Consider the following 20696-nt stretch of genomic DNA (forward strand, 5'->3'; position numbering starts at 1 on the left):
GCTTATCCAGGAATTTGTCTAATCTGTTGTTGAATATTTTTTCTAGAATTTTTGAGAATTGTGGTAATAAAGAAACAGGTCTGTAGTTTGTGAAGTGGTGTCTATCCCCAGTTTTACACAGCGGCACAACTTTAGCTATTTTCATTTTGTTTGGAAATTTGCCGGTTTGGAATGATAAGTTACAGATGAAAGCTAAAATGCATTCATGTTTTCCTCTGTCCTCAATCGTCTATATGTTGGTCTTGTATCTGGATGATTTCCTTTAAAATTGCCATCATAAACTGTAAAAACTGGTAGGTGGTCACTGATGTCAATGATAAATAATCCACTCACAGTATTGTTTTCAATGTCATTAGTGAATATGTTGTCAATGTGGAACTGTATGATGCGATTCTGCTGGGTTTGGTGATTTTTGGATAAAGACTTGTACTATACATTGTATTAATGAATTCGTCAGTCATTTTATGCTTCTTAGGATTTAAAAAAAAAATCAATATTAAAATCACCACAGATGAAAATAACTTTCTGAGTCATCCTTGAAAAAGATGCCTCGATCCAGTCCATGAATAAGTCCATACTAGAACCTGGTGTTCTATATATACAGCTGATTACTACATTTTTGTTTTTTTCTGTACAGATTTCAATAGTTATACATTCTAACAGATTGTCAATTGCAGTTGAGATATTTTCCAATATCCTATAATATAAATTTTTGTCCACATACAGTGGGGAAAACAAGTATTTGATCCCTTGCTGATTTTGTTGGTTTGGACACTAATAAAGACTCGATCAGTCTGTAATATTAATGGTAGGTGTAGCATAACATGCTGAGACAGAATATCACAAAGAAAATCAAGAAATCAACTTTAAAGAATTTGTATTAATTTATTTGCATTTTATTGAGGAAAATAAGTATTTGAATCCTCTTGCCAAAAAGACTTAGTACTTTGTGGCAAACCCCTTATTAGCAAGCACAGAGGTCAGACATTTTTTGTAGTTGATGACCAGGTTTCTACACATATTAGGAGGAATTTTGGTCCACTCTTCTTTGCAAATGACCTCTAAATCATCAAGATTCCGTGGCTGTCGCTTGGCAACTCTGAGCTTCAGCTCTCTCCATAGATTTTCTATAGAATTCAGGTCCGGAGACTGGCTGGGCCACTCCATGACCTTGATATGTTTCTTCTTCAGCCATTCCTTGGTTGCCTTGGCTGTATGCTTTGGGTCATTATCCTGCTGGAAGACCCATCCACGACCCATTTTAAGCTTCCTGGCAGAGGGAAGGAGGTTTTCATTTAGGATTTTACGGTACATGGCTCCGTCCATCCTCCCATTGATACGGTGAAGTAGCCCTGTGCCCTGTGCAGAAAAACACCCCCAAAGCATAATGTTACCACCTCCATGCTTGACAGTGGGGATGGTGTTCTTGGGGTCATAAGCAGCATGTCTCTCCCTCCAGACACGACGGGTTGAATTGATGCCAAAGAGCTCAATTTTGGTCTCATCTGACCATAACACCTTCTCCCAGTTACTCTCCAAGTCATTCAGATGTTCATTGGCAAAGTTCAGGCAGGCCTGCACATGTGCTTTCTTAAGCAGGGGTACTTTGCGAGCACTGCAAGATGTTAGACCATTGTCGTGTAAAGTGTTACCAACTGTTTGCTTGGTGACTGTGATCCCAGCTGCTTTAAGATCATCCACTAACTCTGCCCGTGTTGTATTAGGTCTATTTCTCACCGTTCTCATGATCCTGGAAACCCCACGAGGTGAGATCTTGTTTGGAGCCCCAGACCTAGGTCGATTGATGATCATGTTGTGAGTCTTGTACTTGCGCACAATTGCACCAACAGTTGTCACCTTAACACCCAGCTTCTTGCTAATGGTTTTGTAGCCCATACTGGTCTTGTGCAGGTCTACAATCTTCTCCCTTAAATCCACAGAAAGCTCTTTAGTCTTTCCCATGTTGGAGAGTTGGGAGTCTGACAAACTGATTGATTCTGTGGCCAGGTGGCTTTTATACAAGTCATTAGTGATATCAGGTGTCTTCAATTTAGGTGACAAGGTAATTTGGAGAGTCTAACTTGTCTGTATTAACAAGAACTCTTGATGGTTACTAGGGGATCAAATACTTCTTTTTCTCAATAAAATACAAATAAATTAATATAGATATTTAAAAGTTATTTTCTGGATTTTCTTTTTGATATTCTGTCTCCACATGTTAGAATACACCTACCATTAAAATTACAGACTGATCAAGTCTTTCTTAGTGGGTAAACCAACAAAATCAGCAAGGGATCAAATACTTGTTTTCCCCACTGTATACAGCCACACCTCCTCCGCCTTTGCTCTTCCTGTTTATATAGTTGAGTTCATATCCATCCATCTCAAAATCCATCCCCTTATCAGCGTTAATCCAAGTTTCTGATATTGCAATAATTTTGAACGGTTTTGTAAACTGACTTAAGTAGTCTTTAATGTTATTAAAGTTTGCATACATGCTTCTGCTGTTGAAATGGATTATGGATAATTTGTTGTCAGTTCTAACAGTCTGATTGTATTGTTCGTTTGTGTAATAATAGCAGTTGTTATTAATATTGGAAAAGAAATTGTTGTCCGGATCTATATCATTTTCTATATCCAGTAAATTATAATCAGCATATTGAAAGGTTTTTAGCTCCATATTGTTATGATCAGGAATCCTTTGAGATGTACCATCATTAACTCCAGATGCAGGTGAATTAGTTATTTCCAACGATGTCATAGTTGTGTGTTATAAATAATTCATCATATTCCTTACAGTCCGGCTTATGGTGATTATTGGTACCTGTCCAGATCCTCCATGGTCTTGATGATCACAACCTTAGCTTGCTCTGGCGTTCCGTTAAGCTTAATGAATATTTTACAATTATTGGTCCATGTGCTTTGAATCTTTCCCTGTCTTTTCAAGTTGCGTGCCTTTCTTGTGATGTCAGAATTTCGTTTTATAAGATGCTCATTTATGAAGACATCTGTCCCTTTCAATTTCCTTCCCAGTTTCAGCAATGCAGTCTTGTATTTTCTGTTTATGAATCTCATGATTACAGCCGGTGTATTTCTGTCATTTCTCCGGGGCAAAGTATGGCATGCCTCCACGGTGTTTAAATCCACTTCAATGCCTTCTGAGTGGAGGAAAGCAGCCACCTGTTTCTCTGTCGATCTGTCATCCTGCTCACCGGGCTCCACCCCGTTGTCAGTGGTCACTGCCCGGGCATATGACCGGGGTCTGATGCGGAGCCCGGTGATAATCACATCCTTGATCCTGGAGTACTGCTCCAGATCCACCACTCTGTTCTCCAGTTCCACCAGACGCTGGTCTTTCTCGGTGTTCTGGATCCGGAGAGCCTTCACCTCCTCCACCAGCTCCAGGATGCCTTTCTGCTGCTGTTTAACAGCAGAAATCTCCTTAGTCAAAAACTCGAGGGTCGTCTTGAGTTCCTCGCCCTCCTCTGCTGTTATTGCCCTCTTCGGCGGCATGCTGCCGCTAGGTAACGCCACCCAACGCCAGGTCAGCTGTTTGCAGCTGTTTGCCTAGCCACCGGAGCGCAGGTGGCCAAGTGGTTAGAGCGCTTGACCGGTAAGCGAATGGTCCCTGGTTCGAGCCTCGGTTCGACGGGGATCTGGGGCTCGCTCCCTGTCCACCCAGCAGTGAATGGGGACCTGGTGGAAACACTGGGGAAGTTAAAGGCGGCGAGGAAAGGAACTGGCCACCCTACCTCACTATGCCGATGGCCCAGGACAAGTGCGCTCTCTAACAGGCACTCCCCCAATGTACGAATCGTATATGGGACTCCCCTTTTTTTTGCCTAGCCACCAGCTAGTTAGTTTGTAAACTAGCCAACTATCGTGCAAGTCCAGTTGCAAATCAGCATCGTAAACCAGGCACTGTCCACAATCCAAAATCACTAGTCAAAAATAGTCAAATTAACTTAGAAATATAGTCCGAAGCTGAGCACCAAACACACAAGCAAACGAGCACCACACACAGGAAACTTTCAAGCACCACTGTGTGTAAAAATTTTATATACATGTATGTGCTTTATATATGTGTAGAGGCAGCACGGTGGTGTAGTGATTAGCACTGTCACCTCACAGCAAGAAGGTCCTGGGTTCGAGCCCAGCGGTTAGCGAGGGCCTTTCTATGTAGAGTTTGCATGTATTCCCCATGTCTGCATGGGTTTCCTCCGGGTGCTCCGGTTTCCCCCACAGTCCAAAGACATGCAGGTTAGGTTAAGTGGTGGCTCTAAATTGACCGTAGGTGTGAATGGTTGGTTGTCTCTGTGTCAGCCCTGAGATAACCTGGCGACTTGTCCACTTTTGTGTAGCTTCCAGTAGTCTAAATGACCGTTCCAATCTGTGATGCGAGTGGTAACACACACACACACTAGAAGTACTATACAGGCTGTGATCCATACTGACTTGAAGATAACTCTCTTTCATCTGACTAAATGCAGCTAACAAGTATGTTTACATCGGCCATACTTAACTTCTGGTACCTAGCTATCAATGACTTGATGTCACATCCTGGGCACTGTGTTGATCGCCCATGTGCAATAAAGCTTGACGTGCTTTTGGATTTTTACACACTTAAAGCTATTTATGATCGCTAAATCAGGTGACTGCACGGAGCTCTATATAAAATCTGGAGAGCTCATAGGCTCGTCAGAGTAAAGCCATCTGGCCACCATCTTACCACTCGCATCACAGATTGGAACGGTCATTTAGACTACTGGAAGCTACACAAAAGTGGACAAGTTATTTATGTAGTTGGTGAGGAAAAAATGACAAGAAAAACGCCTGCATGTGCAGCAGTGAACTGTACAAACCGTCAAGTCAAAATGTTGTGGACAGACATTTCACCTATGATTATTGATAACACATGATCATTTTTACACGTGTGCGCACAGTGCCATTTGTGTGGACCCCCTACAGCAGTTTATGACAGTTTGCAAGAGTGAAAGAAAAAAAACAGAAAACCTGTCTCATCATCTTGCCTGTTTTTCTTAAAAATCTGACATTGATATCTGGGATGAACACTGACTGTGTCAGATTTTCGATGGAAATGTCACAGACTAGATCAAAGCCAAAGTCAAGACATGTTTGATATTGAATGTGATAGCTCAAGCTCAAAAGGCTCAAATTCAGAAAGAAAAATGAAGAGTAATTTAACCTCAGTAGCCTAAATAAAAGGACCATGGCCTTAGGCAGAAATGGCAGTGAGGGATGCAAATAAAAAGAAATATATTGTTCTAGTTTGGTCAGTAGTTATTTTCATTTACCGAAGGCTAAGCACAGCTGACAATGTAGATCACATGTCACACCCACTTGCACAAATTGACAAAATAAACATGATTGCCTGTTTTAACTACATGATTTTAAAGTGAGTGCAAGTATATTGATAAGTACTCTTAAATCAGGGTTGGTCATATTTCCCAGTCAACGGCTTATTTCCTGGATGGTGTCCGAAATATGATTTCTTGTACAAAGGAAAACTGAAATAATTATAATAGTAAAAGAGCCGCTCAAAAAAAAAAAGGAGCAGAGACTGGACTGGAAAAGGGGGGGAAAACAGTGAAGGGGAGCGCTATAAAAGATACATAAGGAATGTGGGTAAAGTTGAGAACATAAAAGGAATGAAAGGGAAAAAATAGTCAGGAGATACTTTTCTTGGGGCAAGTTTGATCAGATACAATGATTTAACACATAAGCCAAATACACACAATGTGAGTGGTAAGATGGAAGCCAGATGGCTTCACTCGTCTCTACAGTGGGGAATAGGCTATGAGCTCTCCAGATTTTATATAGCGCTCAGTGGGTGACTGAACTTGTGTGCATTATTACAACCCCGATTCCAAAAAAGTTGGGACAAAGTACAAAAATTGTAAATAAAAACGGAATGCAATAATTTACAAATCTCAAAAACTGATATGTGACCCCTCACCGAATCCAGGGACATATGTCGGCCGAAACGAATCCGAGATAATCGCAAAAGAAGCATTTTTTTTCGAAATTTGTGATTGTTTTTTTTCCATCATGTGCAAGTTGAGATCTTGAAGAATGCAATCAGTATTTCAGATAATAGATTGTTTTGTTGGAAAAGCATACATTTTTTGTTGCAAATTGTCTCGTTTTTGTCAGGACTGTAGCCTGCTGGGGGGTGTGGGTAAATTACCATATGGGCCATTCACATGATGATTTAAGTCTTTTGTTTTTTTTTTCCACGAATCAGCTGTATGATCCAAGTTGAGCGCATGGCTACTTAACCTGCATACAGGCGTGTGATTTCACTAGTTACTAAACAGAGCGCAGAGGAGCTGAAACACCGCGAAGCAAACAGACACACGGTATTTACATCGGAGATCACCATTTCTAGCAAAAAAAAAAAACGCAACCTCGTTTTCCAGATTGAATGGAATACTTGAATGATTGGATGATACACGGACCGTTCTAGGATTACATTCCATCGGAGGCATTGGTGTGTGCAAGGCGCCGTTTCTCTTTCTGATGGGGTAAGTTTATTAATCTAAGGCTGTGTGGTTATTTTTGCATGTAACGGAGAGTGCTGTGGTTTGGTTAAGCCTAGGTCACAACCGGACGTACGATTTTTTGGCCGTGTGATTTTTGGCGTTTCTCAAATCGCTGCGTTTTTTTTTTGTTCACGGAGAAAGACGCACGTTGGCCGTAAGTTTGTTTTGCAACCTGAAAAAACCGTAAGCGCCTGTAGAGTTTGTTTGACATGACAAAGAACCTCTGCAGCCGGTCTGCGGCTCGAAAATCAGCACATCACACACACGCTCTCGTGCATTTCATGCGCGCTCTCCGTGTGTTTCTTGCGTTTTTTGCATGGAGACCGGCTGTAGGAGCGCGTACTGTACAGCCGGTTGTGACTGAGGCTTTACATGAAACTAGTGTTGTGTTACTTGTGTCATCATCGTGCTATCTTTCTTTCTTACGGTGTGAGTAATTTTTCAACCACAAAACGTTAAAGTATACTTTAGGACTTATTTTTGTACTTCATAATTGTGTTGGGCATACTTTACATGGAAGGAAAATTGACGTGGTGATCTTTGTTTACATGAAAGTAGTATCGTGCTAGCTCGTAGGGGGTAGGGCTTTCCTTAATGTCATGCAAATGAGCACCATTATGTGCCCGCCCTACACCCAGAGTAGCTGAGATGGAAAACTTTGAGGGCGATTTTCTCCCTTTTCTGTTTTAAGAAGTATACACTTTCAAAAGGCCACACATTCTTCAAATATTGTCAGATCTCCACATGGAAGGCATCAATGGAAACCTTAGAAACTGTACTTTCTGAATCTGTCAATAACTCAAAATGCCCCCGGGCCGACATGTGTCCCTGGATTCTGTGATCTGCCACATATTGTATTCACAATAGAACATAGACAACATATCAAATGTCGAAAGTGAGACATTTTGAAATTTCATGCCAAATATTGGCTCATTTGAAATTTCATGACAGCAACACATCTCAAAAAAGTTGGGACGGGGCAATAAGAGGCTGGAAAAGTTAAAGGTACAAAAAAGGAACAGCTGGAGGACCAAACTGCAACTCATTAGGTCAATTGGCAATAGGTCATTAACATGACTGGGTATAAAAAGAGCATCTTGGAGTGGCAGCAGCTCTCAGAAGTAAAGATGGGAAGAGGATCACCAATCCCCCTAATTCTGTACTGACAAATAGTGGAGCAATATCAGAAAGGAGTTCAACAGTGTAAAATTGCAAAGAGTTTGAACATATCATCTACAGTGCATAATATCATCAAAAGATTCAAAGAATCTGGAAGAATCTCTGTGCGTAAGGGTCAAGGCCGAAAAACCATACTGGGTGCCCGTGATCTTCGGGCCCTTTGACGGCACTGCATCACATACAGGCATGCTTCTGTATTGGAAATCACAAAATGGGCTCAGGAATATTTCCAGAGAACATTATCTGTGAACACAATTCACCGTGCCATCCGCCGTTGCCAGCTAAAACTCTATAGTTCAAAGAAGAAGTCGTATCTAAACATGATCCAAAAGTGCAGATGTCTTCTCTGGGCCAAGGCTCATTTAAAATGGACTGTGGCAAAGTGGAAAACTGTTCTGCAGTCAGACGAATCAAAATTTGAAGTTCTTTATGCAAATCAGGGACGCCATGTCATTCAGACTAAAGAGGAGGAGGACAACCCAAATTGTTATCAGCGCTCAGTTCAGAAGCCTGCATCTCTGATGGTATGGGGTTGCATTAGTGCATGTGGCATGGGCAGTTTACACATCTGGAAAGACACCATCAATGCTGAAAGGTATATCCAGGTTCTAGAGCAACATATGCTCCCATCCAGATGACGTCTCTTTCAGGGAAGACCTTGCATTTTCCAACATGACAATGCCAAACTACATGCTGCATCAATTACAGCATCATGGCTGTGTAGAAGAAGGGTCCGGGTACTGAACTGGCCAGCCTGCAGTCCAGATCTTTCACCCATAGAAAACATTTGGCGCATCATAAAACGCAAGATACGACAAAAAAGACCTAAGACAGTTGAGCAACTAGAATCCTACATTAGACAAGAATGGGTTAACATTCCTATCCCTAAATTTGAGCAACTTGTCTCCTCAGTCCCTAGACGTTTACAGACTGTTGTAAAGAGAAAAGGGGATGTCTCACAGTGGTAAACATGGCCTTGTCCCAACTTTTTTGAGATGTGTTGTTGTCATGAAATTTAAAATCACCTAATTTTTCTCTTTAAATGATGCATTTTCTCAGTTTAAACATTTGATATGTCATCTATATTCTATTCTGAATAAAATATGGAATTTTGAAACTTCCACATCATTGCATTCCGTTTTTATTTACAATTTGTACTTTGTCCCAACTTTTTTGGAATCGGGGTTGTATAATTAGGGCTTGTACTATTGATATACATTATGTTTAAATGCTGTACTGGTTAAGACTGTTATTTATTAGGTTTGTTTCACTTTCAGAGTTTTCTATAGGTTTATTTAGTTTACTGCATTCAGTAAATGCACCTTCAAATGCAAATTCTGTGGTGCACAGAAACTAGAGTGTTTCAAAAAATTTGATATTATTTGAGCTGTAAATATCCCAGAAACTACATAGTCTAGGCAAATGAAACTGAACAGGCTTAAATGTTGAACAATATAAGATTTATTCCTCAAAATTTGAATGAGAAATTCAAAAGGTACGTGGATTCCATGAACGATTTCACAAATTTTCAATGTGCGCGCCACCTGAGACACAGACAGCCTTCCTCTGTGAACTTTTTGTGTCATGTCCAAATCTGCACTGCAGTTGGTGCATTTTTAGAGAATTCTCTCATAAATGCACAACTGCGTTCAACTGCGTTCGAGCGTACTCTAAACACACGCCTTTTCTTTTCCAGTGAATGGCATTTCTATTTCTAAAAAGATTAAAAAAAAAAAAAAATCCCAAAAACATTAAACAATTTTGGCCTGTTTCCACACATGCTATTAAAATTTGAGGTCCATTAAATGAGAATTGGCAAAGTTATTAGACTGTGAAATCATACTTTTTGAAAACACCCTGTACTTTGGCATAAAGTGCTTTGGCATTAAGCAGCATTAATCTCCCTCAAAAACATTTAACATAAATCAAATGGACATATTTTTATTATACAGGTCAAACCTTTTAATTCACGCTTCCCGTGACACGTTTACTGCAGAGTAGAGTTTCATTTTGGTGCCTTCTTACGAAAGATATATTATCTGTTTTATGAACATGAGATTATTACAAATATACATTCCTAGTGTAAGCTACAGTGGCTGAGAGATGTAGGACACTACATATTTGCCACAGCACAAAACAAAATCTAAAAACACAAAACTAAATCCTCTGATAACAACAAACTTTAGGGTAATCCCAATATGTGATGGATTCCTCACAGCAGAGATGTTTCCTCACACTTATGGAGACAGTCCTGCTTCTACAGACGTAAAGAAAAACTACAATGGCTAGAAATGTACATAATGTACACAATTTGTGACAGCACGTGTGTATGATGCTGAATCGTGCTGAAACATTTAAAGCCTATTTAAAATGCATTGCTCCCTTGCTGTAAATGAAGGTATTACTTTTCTTTTTTTGGATTTCCCCTCATTTTCTTCCCAATATGGTCACCTGCCAATTCGCCAGCTCTCCCCTATCATATGACTGCTACCAGATCGGTTTCAGTTGGGGTTTAAGCTATTTTCTGAGCCAGAAAAAAAAAATGTAAACAGAAACCTGAAACAAAGCAAGATGCATCACATGGTAATATTCTGAATCTGGGTTTTACTCAGGTATCTTTAACATGGTCTGATTGACAGATTTAGATTTTTTTTAACACATTGCAAAAAGCACCTTTAACATTACCTGGGTGTTTAGATGGTCCACCTCTTTTCTATGAGTGTGTAGAATATCCTCAGAATCCCTGCAGTCCATAAAAATATTTGCTTTCTGCTGCTGTGCCTCTCTCAGTTCTTTCTGCATGTCCTCCATTCTTGACAACATACAGACAGGATTGTGGTAAGAAAAAAAAGGAAAAAAACAAACAAACAAAAAAAACCCCACAGACTCTAAAGAAAAGCTCTTCAAGAAAGCTGTTGCATCACACCAGAAGGACTCTTACTTCTTGGTTACTCTCTCCAGAGTTCTGTTGACTTCTTGGATCTCTGCATCTCGAGCTGAAATCATTTTTTCCATTTGTTTTAGTGTGATCTGATCCTGCTTAAATCTTTGCAGATCTTTCACCTCTTCCTGAAGATCCCTGTGACAGACATTTAGACATACAGTTAGGTCCATATATATATTTGGACACTGACACAATTTTTTTTTTACCCGTTTACTGAAACATATTCAAGTTATAGTTATATAATGGACATGGACATAAAGTCCAGACTTTCAGCTTTCATTTGAGGGTATCCACATTAAAATTGGATGAAGGGTTTAGGAGTTTCAGCTCCTTAACATGTGCCACCCTGTTTTTAAAGGGACCAAAAGTAATTGGACAATTGACTCAAAGGCTATTTCATGGGCAGGTGTGGGCAATTCCTTCGTTATATCATTCTCAATTAAGCAGATAAAAGGCCTGGAGTTGATTTGAGGTGTGGTGCTTGCATTTGGAAGATTTTGCTGTGAAGAAAACATGCGGTCAAAGGAGCTCTCCATGCAGGTGAAACAAGCCATCCTTAAGCTGCGAAAACAGAAAAAAAACATCCGAGAAATTGCTACAATATTAAGAGTGGCAAAATCTACAGTTTGGTACATCCTGAGAAAGAAAGAAAGAAAGAAAGCACTGGTGAACTCATCAATGCAAAAAGACCTGGATGCCCACAGAAGACAACAGTGGTGGATGATCACAGAATAATTTCCATGGTGAAGAGAAACCCCTTCACAAAAGCCAGCACAGTTCTGGAAGAACATTCTTTGAACAACACTCTCCAGGAGGTAGGCGTATCAATATCCAAATCTACCATAAAAAGAAGACTGTATGAAAGTAAATACAGAGGGTTCACTGCACGGTGCAAGCCACTCATAAGCCTCAAGAATAAAAAGGCTAGATTGGACTTTGCTAAAAAACATCTAAAAAAGCCAGCAAAGTTCTGGAAGAACATTCTTTGGACAGATGAAACCAAGATCAACCTCGACCAGAATGATGGAAAGAAAAAAGTATGGCAAAGGTGTGGTACAGCTCATGATCCAAAGCATACTACATCATCTGTAAAACACGGCGGAGATAGTGTGATGGCTTGGGCATGCATGGCTGCCAGTGGCACTGGGTCACTAGTGTTTATTGATGTGACACAGGACAGAAGCAGCTGGATGAATTCTGAGGTATTCAGAGACATACTGTGCGCTCAAAACCAGGCAAATGCAGCCAACCTGATTGGTTGGCATTTCATAATACAGATGAACAATGACCCAAAACATAAAGCCAAAGCAACCCAGGAGTTTATTAAAGCAAAGAAGTGGAATATTCTTGAATGGCCAAGTCAGTCACCTGATCTCAACCCAATTGAGCATGCATTTCACTTGTTAAAGACTAAACTTCAGACAGAAAGGCCCACAAACAAACAGCAACTGAAAACCGCTGCAGTAAAGGCCTGGCAGAGCATTAAAAAGGAGGAGAAACAGTGTCTGGTGATGTCCATGAGTTCAAGACTTCAGGCAGTCATTGCCAACAAAGGGTTTTCTACCAAGTATTAGAAATTAACATTTTATTTACAATTATTTAATTTGTCCAATTACTTTTGAGCCCCTGAAATGAAGGGATTGTGTTTAAAAAATGCTTTAGTTCCTCACATTTTTATGCAATCATTTTGTTCAACCGGGCGGCACGGTGGTGTAGTGGTTAGCGCTGTCGCCTCACAGCAAGAAGGTCCGGGTTCAAGCCCCGTGGCCGGCGAGGGCCTTTCTGTGCGGAGTTTGCATGTTCTTCCCGTGTCCGGGTGGGTTTCCTCCGGGTGCTCCGGTTTCCTCCACAGTCCAAAGACATGCAGGTTAGGTTAACTGGTGACTCTAAATTGACCGTAGGTGTGAATGGTTGTCTATGCATCAGCCCTGTGATGACCTGGCGACTTGTCCAGGGTGTACCCCGCCTTTCGCCCGTAGTCAGCTGGGATAGGCTCCAGCTTGCCTGCGACCCTGTAGAACAGGATAAAGCGGCTAGAGATGAGATTTTGTTCAACCCACTGAATTAAAGCTGAAAGTCTGAACTTCAACTGCATCTGAATTGTTTTGTTCAAAATTCATTGTGGTAATGTACAGAACCAAAATTAGAAAAATGTCTCTGTCCAAATATTTATGGACCTAACTGTAACTGAAGCCAAGCAGTATTAAGCAAAGCCAAAATATCCTATTGTGCAAAATAAATGTTACAGAACAGTATGGTCAGAGGAGTACCGGAGCTGTTGTTTGGTGTTTACTAGCTGTCTGGTGCTATCCTGGGTTTGCTGTTTAACCTCCTCAAGCTCACATTCTGTTTCTTTAAACTGTCTCTCAGCTTTGCTGTAGCGCTGCAGTGTGTATTTGGTCTATACATACACAGACAAATAATTATGTAAACAATTATTCTTGCAATTTTAAGACTTCTCAGCCTGAAATGTAGTAGACCTTAGCTCTGGTATCCTTTAGATCTGCTTCAGCCTCTGACAGCAGGCGGTCTATTTCTCGTAGCTCAGTCCTGCGTTTGAGGAGAGTTTTCTTCAGATCTTTCACCTCGTCCATTACAGTGTTCTCTTCTGCACGGCCCAGTGAACTCTCCAACAGCCTCCTGTTCCCAGACACAAACAAAACCTGATTACCGGTTAGTTAGTTAGTTAGTTAGTTAGTTAGTTAGTTAGTTAGTTAGTTAGTTAGTTAGATAAATAAATCACTGCTCTTATAAATCATATCTAGTTTACATGATTTAAATGATCATTAAATGATCACTGCAGTATTAAGTATTTTGACCAACCCTTTCTGGAGCAGCTATGACAACAATACTGTGATTTTATAACGTTCACTCCTTTCCCAAATCCCAGCATGCATTGCGTGCTGGGAACTTCCAGTGGCTAGGCTCAAGTTGCTGATAATGATACAAAAACAAATACTGGGCTATATAATCATTTTTGATGTTCAAATATCAGATGTACAGCGGCATGCAAAAGTTTGGGCACCCTTACTGAAAATGTAGGGGATTAAGTCAGAGTGCTAACCTCCTAGCGATATTCCCCGGGCAACGGCTACAGCAATGACCCTGGGCTGCGATACCATCGGGAGCATGGCGCTAACCATCTGGGCTTGCCCAGCTCGGTTCTCCCTGCTCCTGGCAGGTTCAACCATGGTGGGACGGATCGCAGGGGAGCTTCTGCTGGCTAATAGCACCTGCACCTGATGTCCGTACATAGCTGTTCAGGGCCAATCACCCGTCCAGCTGCCAGAAAGGAATGAAATATCTCTGGCAAACCTACTGATTACGAAAACCACAAAGTATTATCTACGATCTAGACCAAAGGTAGCCAGGCAGAAGTCCCCCCCAGACTCCATGACGAGCCAGCGGGAAGCTGGAGCATCATCACAGACTGTTGGCTCTGATATGTTTCGCCTTCCTACCTTTAAACCGTTAGTAGTATCAACATACAATGTGCGTACTCTCCACCAGAAAGGGAAGTCCCATCGGTTGTTCATGGGCTGCACTGATGCAGGCGTAGACATTGTTGGTATCCAAGAGCACCGATTAATAACACCATCTCCTACTGAGGAACTATGGTCTGATGACAAGAACTGGGTCCTCGTGTACACTTCAGCCACAGACCAGAGACTTGGAGGTGTTGGACTTGTGATCTCCAAGTACCTATACAAGTGCCTCCAAAGTATTAACCCTGTCATCCAGAAAATACTGAGTGCCACGTTTCATGGTAACCCACAGCTCACTGTCACAGTCATCTATGCACCAACCGAGTCTGCTAGCACAACAGAAAAAGATGACTTCTATAGCACACTTAAAGATCATCTCGAGAGGGTAAAGCCACACAATAAGCACCTAGTTATTGGTGACTTCAATGCCAGACTAGGCTTGGACAGCCATGTGACCCACCCGGCGGTAATCGGAGCCCACTGCTTTTACAGTGAGACGAACGACAACGGGGAGCGCCTGGTGAACCTTTGCCAAGAACACAAGCTCCGCCCAGCACAAAGCAGATTTCCCCAACCCAGTAAGCGCCTCTGGACTTGGATGCATCCAGGGGGCTCCACCCACCAACTTGACCACATCCTTATAAATGGCAAATGGATGAACTCTCTGCGTAACTGTAGGGCGTACAACTCCGTGGAGTTGGATTCAGACCATCGAATCCTCAGTGTGATGCTTGTCTCCAGTCTCCGCAGCTCCAAAGGGAAACCGTGCAGAAGGTCCAAGCTCAACTAGAAGAAGCTACGGACAGCAGAAACCAAGAGTGAGTTCCAGGTTGAGCTCACAAACTGCTTTCAGGGACTTGCCTTGGATGATGCCTCCACACCTATAACAAAGCGGTACGATCAGTGGGAAAAGGCCATTGCAGAAGCAGCAGAAAAGGTTGTTGGGAAGTGTAAACCCTGCGGGGCTCCTAGCTGGGTGTCAGAGAGGACTCTGAAGCTCCGGGAGGAGAGAAACCAAGCAAAGAAGAGATACCTACTTGTAAAAACATGTCAAGCAAGAAAGGCCTGGCGAAAACTTAACGACTGCTTAAACAACTCCTACAGGTTAGATGAACTTGACTTTCTAAACCAACAGTTGGAAAACCTTCAAGAGGCTGACAAGAAGGGTGACTACAATACCACCTGGAAAATAGTAAATTTACTAGCTGGCAAGGGTAGAGGGCCCAACCCAAGAGTTAAGAAGCGCGATGGATCAGCTCCATCCAGTGACTCCGAACTCCTGGATGAATGGAGGCTATACTTTGCTGATTTACTAAACAACGACAGTGGTCAACCAGAATCTCTCCCCCCACCTGCTGATCGAGACCTACCCATCAGTACCGATCCACCTACACTGGAGGAGACGGTAAAGGCCATCCAGGATCTGAAGAACAATAAAGCACCAGGCTTGGACTGTGCAATAACTGCGGAAGCCCTCCAGGGAGGTGGATATGTAATGGCCGATTCCATCCACAAATTCTGTACAGAGGTCTTCACCACACTAACTCCCCCTGAGCAGTGGATCACGAATGTCGTTATACCCTTACCAAAGAAAGGGGACTTGAGCCTGATGACCAACTACAGAGGGATCAGCCTAATGTCCGTAGCAGCTAAGGTGTACAACAAGATACTCTTAATGCGAATTAGAGAACATGTTGACCCAATACTACGGAAGAACCAGGCCGGTTTTCGCCCTGGTAGAAGTTGTGCTCAACAGATACACATTCTTCGTAGGATCATGGAGGGTTTCCAGTCCTACCAACTCCCACTTACGGTCACATTTATAGACTTCAAAAAGGCATTCGATTGCATCAACAGAAGTGTCATGTTCTCCATCCTTCGCCATTATGGCATACCCGAGGTTATAGTTAATGCCATCAAAGTACTGTACAATAGCTCCAAGAGTGCAGTCATAGTTGATGGTAAGATCTCCGACCCATTCCATGTTACTACCGGAGTCTTACAAGGAGATGTGCTTGCCCCATTTCTGTTTATAGTGCTTATTGACTACCTGATGTCAGAATCAACTAAGAACTCGGACTCAGGCGTAGTTACAAACCCTCGGCAGTCCAGAAGACATCCAGCTAAAACCCTTAATGATTTGGACTTTGCCGACGACATTGCACTACTTGAGTCATCCATACCCAGGGCGCAGGAACAGCTTACTAAAACAGCGGTTGCTGGGAAACAACTTGGACTCATCATCAGTGTACCCAAGACCGAGTACATGACATTTAACTGTAACCGACAACCACCGCTAGAGGTATACGGACAGCCAATAAGACATGTTACCAACTTTAAATATCTGGGGTCTATGATGGCCTCCAGCAGTGACGACATGACCAAAAAGAAAGCCCTTGCATGGACTGCCTTTTGGAAGCTGGAGAAAATCTGGAGAAGTCCATCAATCTCCACATCCACTAAAGTCAAGCTTTTTAACACCACCTGTGTGACAATACTTCTATATGGCTGTGAGTCCTGGGTTATATCGGGGGACATGGAAAACAAGCTAAACGCGTTCGCCACGTCATGCTATAGGGTTATGCTTAACATAAAGCGCCTAGACCATGTGAGCAACGCCTGGATTTACAAGTTGACCAACACTCAACCCCTAATCACCACAGTAAGGCAGCGTCAACTCCGATTCCTGGGGCATGTACTCAGAATGCCTGTGGGGGAATCATGCCGGACATATGCCCTGTATGTACCAACGCACAGCAAAAGGCGCCCAGGACGCCAGCAGCTCAACTTCCTGGGCTATATCAGGTCTCTGTTGGGAGACTCTGAGGGCGACTTGTGGCCGGAAGACATTGCTGACCTGGCGACAGATCGTCGATCGTGGAGAAGACTGGTGGTCGACTGCAGCGCAGCCGGACGATGATGATGACTGAAAATGTCTGTTACTGTGAATAATTAAGTGAGCAGAAGATGAACTGATCACCAAAAGGCATAAAGGTAAAGATGACATTTCTTTTCAGCGTTTTCCGCAAGATGTGTGTATTATTTTTGTTTTGTACAATTGGAGAGTGAAAAAAGAAAAGGAACACCATGCGAATGTCTGGGCACCCCAATACATTAGAGTTCTCAGGTAACTTTTACCAAGGCTCCAGACCTTAATTAGCTTATTGAGCTGTGGCTTGTTCAAATTCTTCGTTAGGAAAGGTCAGATGATGCAGATTTCAAAGCTGTATAAATTCTCTGACTCCTCAAACTTATCCCTAAAATCAACAGCCATGGGCTCCTCTAAGCAACTCCCTCGCATTCTGAATAATAAAATAATTGATGCTCTCAAAGTGGGAGAAGGCTACAAGAATGTAGCAAAGTGTTTTCAGGTAGCTGTTTCCTCAGATTGTAATGTTATTAAGAAATGGCAGTTAACAGAAACAGTGGAGATCAAGGTGAGGTCTGAAAGATGAAGAAAATTTTCTGAAAGAACTGCTCGTTGGATTGCTAGAAAGGCAAATAAAAACCCCTGTTTGACTGCAAAAGGCCTTCAGAAAGATTTAGCAGACCCTGGAGTGGTGGTGCACTGTTCTACTATGCAGCGACACCTGAACAAATATGACCTTCATGGAAGAGTCATCAGAAGAAAACCGTTCCCGTGTCCTAGCCACAAAATTCAGCGTCTGAAGTTTGCAAATGAACATCTAAATACGCCTGATGCATTTTGGAAACAAGTCCTGTGGACTGATGAAATCAAAATAGAACTTTTTGGCCACAATGTGCAAAGGTATGTTTGGAGAAATGAGGGTGCCAAATTCCAGGACAAGAACACCTCTCCAACTCTGAAGCATGGGTGTGGATCGATCATGCTTTGGGGTTGTGTTGCAGCCAGTGGCACAGGGCATGTTTCATTGGTCAAGGGAAGCATGGATTCTAATAAATATCAGCAAATTCTGGAAGCAAACATCACACCATCTGTAAAAAAAAAAAAAAGTTGAAGTTAAAAAGAGGATGGGTCCTACAATAAGACGATGATCCAAAACACACCTCAAAATCTACAATGGAATACCTCAAGAAGCACAAGCTGAAGGTTTTGCCATGGCCCTCACAGTCCCCTGACCTAAACATCATTGAAAATCTGTGGATGGATCTCAAAAGAGCAGTGCATGCAAGACAGCCCAAAAAACTTGAACTGGAAGCCTTTTGCAAGGACAAATGTGTGAAAATCCCTCAGGTAAAGACTGAAAGATTATTAGCTGGCTACAAAAAATGTTTACAAGCTGTGATACTTGCCAAACGGGGTGTTACTAGGTACTAACCATGCAGGGTGCCCAAACTTTTGCTTCAGGCCCTTTTCCTTTTTTGTCATTTTGAAAATGTAAAAGATGAAAATAAAAAATTGTTTTTGCTTAAAATATAAAGGGAATGAGTCATCTTTAACTTTATGCCTTTTGGAGATCATTTCATCTTCAACTTGCTTAACTGTTCACAATAACAGCAATTTTGACCAGGGGTGCCCAAACCTTTGCATAACACTGTAAGCTGAAATGTGATGTTACTAGATTGCCTTTATTTGTCTAGTTACTGGTTCCGTGGTATTTTTTGTCAGAACAGAAGCTTTTAATCGGTCATACTTATCGCATTGTCTTTGGCTCTGACTGACTGACAGTATAGCTTTCACCCCTGTCTGTCCAGTCAATGTCAGTGATGAAATTTCTTTGAACATTTCTATGTCAGACCAGCAGTCTGATAAACATCTGCTGTCAGTGGGGTGACCAGTGTAATAGTATGTGAGAATAAATGTCTGAATTCCATTCTGTTTTGCATCCATACAAATGCAGAGGTCTCAAAAGTAGCCAGTCGGCGGCAGCAAATCGGCGTATGTAGTAGCCGCTGTCTATTTTTCACCGAGTAAAATAATAAAAACAAAAAATATTTTTGTTTACATATCTGTACAAAACTGAGCAGCCTGCAATGTGAAACCAAGTTTTATTCAACTAAATAATGCCCAAATACTAACACATCCGTAGGAAACAGAGGCAGCCATTATGCTGCCGTGTGCTGTAACTAAAATGTAAATCTGACTGTCAACATCTTGTCAGCCAATGTTTCATGTACCGTGATTGAGCCGCAATACCATGTGGCTAGAAATGATGACTAAGAAGCGGAGCGGCACGTTAGATGCCTGGTTTTCAAAAAGGCTTCAAACCACGGGTAAGTCTAATTTTAGCCATCACTATGATGACCAAGTGAAATACCTGGCGCAGATTTAAGGGGGTGCACACCCAGTGCGCGCCCCCGTTCAAAAAAAAAAAAGTTTTAGTATTGCAGATGCCGAGATATGCCCACTGTTTTATTTAATTAATAAGGTTTTTAAAAACTAAAATAAATCATTATGTGGAATTGAGCTGAAGAGTTTATGGTATAAATTTATATTTAATAGTAGGTCCTAGCTTAGGTTTTTTTGCTCATGACACGGATGCAGTGAGAAGCGAGCTGGGCAAGTCCTGTTGGATTTTAACAGGGCGCGGGAATTTCATGCATCAACATAACAGTGTGGGAAATAAGGCCGGACCAGCAGACATTGATAATTTTCACATTTGTCCGTCTGTATTTCAAAAGCATCGGACCAGATGGCCCATAAAAATGGTAAAGAAGTCTAATCTACTTCTAATTTTCTTCCAAATGTTACACTGGGCAAATACATTATGTCGTAACACGGATTGTGATTGGCCGATCATGGATGCACTCATCAGCGAGTAGGAGTGCATGGATGCACTAGTCATCTCTCATCAGCGAGTAGGAGTGCATTCTGGCCCGACATCACGTGACGCTGTTATCAGTTGGGTCGGTCTACCACTAACATTAAAAGGAAATAAGACTACTACAGGTTTTGGACCCTGACAAAGTGCTTTTTTCCATCGTATTTTAACCCTCTGGGGTCAAGAGTTTCTCCAGTGAAGCTCATCAGGTTTAGAATGAGTAGGTCATGGATTTGGATAAATATCTTCGCGAGTTTATCATACAAGTATGATAAACTTGATACTTTACACTTTCCTATGTGCTCACTGCCAAATAATATTGTAGTTTTTAAATTCCCTAAATTAGATGAAACATAACACTTATCCCCTTACTCAGTCACACCGGGGTCGTAGTGCTGAGCTCCCACTTCCACATTCATAAAAGACTATCTTACCGTTACCATGGGAATAATCACGCTTTCGATTGGTTTCTCTTTCGCAGTGTTTTCTTCTATTTTCTTAGTAGTAGTCCAGCAGATTTTAGTCTGAATACCAAATGTCTAGTTTTGAGTCATTTTAAAGGTTTTTGTTCTGAAGTTACTTGGAATCTTGTACTCAAAATTTTAACTCTTATGTAAGAATCGTTGTATTGTTAATTACTAAAATTCTTATAGACTTATTATGAACATAGTTTAAAAAGTCATTGCACACAATGTTTGAGTGTTATTATAGTAACACTCGTGGTGCTTGAAAGTTTGTGAACCCTTTAGAATTTTCTATTTTTCTGCATAAATATGACCAA

General features: G+C 41.7%; 1 protein-coding gene across 8 annotated transcripts in view; it reads right to left on the minus strand.

Annotated features, from left to right (window-relative positions):
- The window catches only part of cntrl (centriolin), a 743138-nt gene that overhangs the window by 514238 nt on the left and 208204 nt on the right, over positions 1 to 20696 (minus strand). For all 8 annotated transcript variants that reach the window (XR_009651398.1, XM_060906888.1, XM_060906886.1 and 5 more), the window contains 4 exons: positions 13167 to 13326; positions 12957 to 13087; positions 10684 to 10821; positions 10428 to 10554 (listed from right to left, as the gene is read on the minus strand). Coding sequence is in view for 7 of the 8 variants with exons in the window: in XM_060906888.1 (XP_060762871.1) it covers positions 10428 to 10554; positions 10684 to 10821; positions 12957 to 13087; positions 13167 to 13326 (556 nt within the window). In the remaining variant the exon portion in view is untranslated. The remainder of the gene's footprint in view (positions 1 to 10427; positions 10555 to 10683; positions 10822 to 12956; positions 13088 to 13166; positions 13327 to 20696) is intronic.

The sequence above is a fragment of the Neoarius graeffei genome, chromosome 24 (genome assembly GCF_027579695.1).
Source record: "Neoarius graeffei isolate fNeoGra1 chromosome 24, fNeoGra1.pri, whole genome shotgun sequence".
NCBI lineage: Eukaryota > Metazoa > Chordata > Actinopteri > Siluriformes > Ariidae > Neoarius > Neoarius graeffei.